At 29.1% G+C, this 1,490-nt stretch overlaps 1 protein-coding gene across 1 annotated transcript; it reads left to right on the top strand.

The window, feature by feature from the left end:
- The first annotated feature begins 343 nt into the window (after window positions 1–343).
- Window positions 344–1,097, top strand: LOC105316179 (inhibitor of growth protein 3-like). The gene is made up of 4 exons (XM_011410991.2): window positions 344–408; window positions 460–657; window positions 708–810; window positions 863–1,097. The coding sequence occupies exons 2-4, from the start codon at window positions 471–473 to the stop codon at window positions 951–953; spliced, it is 381 nt and encodes a 126-aa protein (XP_011409293.2). The 5' UTR covers window positions 344–408; window positions 460–470; the 3' UTR covers window positions 954–1,097.
- Window positions 1,098–1,490: the final 393 nt, after the last annotated feature.

Below are 1,490 nucleotides of genomic sequence, written 5' to 3'. Positions count from 1 at the left end.
AATAATAATAATAATAATAATAATAATAATAATAATAATAATAATAATAGTAATAATAATAATAATAATAATGCATATAATAATAGCAATAATGATAATGATGATGATACCATAATTATGATAAAAAGTATTCAGTGATAAATTTTCACAATTGTGAGAAAATATTAAATGCACTGTGTTTCTTATTCTTATTAAAGCCATTAAGATTTCGTCATAATTATAAAGAATTTTGCATTGTTAATAATTCCCAATTTAGTAGCGACACCAAAAACAGTGAAAACTAATCCCCAACAAAATAAAAATAATAATGATGACATTGATCAATGATATGCAAGTAATGACACACACTAATGACATTTTAATATACGTATATATACATATGTTGACAGACCTTGAATGAATACAAAGGTGAAATAACAATTAATTTACTGTGTTATTATTTATAACTATAATTTATAGAGTTACTTCTGATGTTCATTGAAGAATCAGTATTTTACAGGTTACTGAGGAGTGGTCATGACCTGGTTAGGGAGCATGAGATTGAAGTAGTGATAGAGAACATGCCTGATGAATTGGTAGACATCGAAATTGATGAAATTTCCAAAGATATTAGGAAATATTTTGATTCAGATGCATGGTCTCAATTAATTTACACAGGTTATCATAATCATGCCATTTTTGTTATATTAATTACTAAAATCCTGCAGTTACCACCAAGAAGCAGGAATGGAAATGCCACTTGTGTACTAATATCACTAGCAAAATGAATATGGTTCAGTGCGATGGACAGTGTTCCTTGTGGTTCCACTGGTAATGCTCACTTATAATTAATTTTACAGAATATATCATCTTTTTAAATTAGGAACTGTGTGAATATCTTGGAAGAGCCAGAGAATGAGTGGTTTTGTGATAGCTGCAAAACTAATACAAGCAATTTTGATACTGGGATATAATAGTCTCGCAAGCCTGTAGTCATATAAACAAAATGACCGTAGGTGTGGAGGGTCTGGCTTGCAAGACTAGGGACATGATGTATTGTATACATACTTTATGATATAAGAAATAATCATTTAATTACTATGCTCTTATTTGTATATGCAATCACGTAATTATTTTAGTAATTGTGTTACAAAAATTATTTTAAAATCACATTAAAACATAAAAAGTTACACACATCAAAACTATTGCCTGCATTATGCCAATAAGACATTTGTTACCATGCAATACCTATGCTGCCATCCATTACCATCAATGCTATCATTACCATTATTACCAGGAGTCCATTATGGACTCCTGTTATTACTTACATTACCTAGATTACCAATATTACCCACATTACCATTACTACAAGGCATTACCATTACTACAAGGCATTACCATTATTACCTACATTACTTATGTTACTTACATTACTTACATTACATACATTACTTACATTACCTACATTACTTACATTACCTACGTTACCATCATTACCTACATTACTTACA

The sequence above is a fragment of the Amphimedon queenslandica genome, unplaced genomic scaffold, assembly GCF_000090795.2.
Source record: "Amphimedon queenslandica unplaced genomic scaffold, v1.1 AMPQUscaffold_4152_Cont23864, whole genome shotgun sequence".
Classification (NCBI taxonomy): Eukaryota; Metazoa; Porifera; class Demospongiae; order Haplosclerida; family Niphatidae; genus Amphimedon; species Amphimedon queenslandica.
This window is presented reverse-complemented; position numbering and strand designations above follow the sequence as displayed.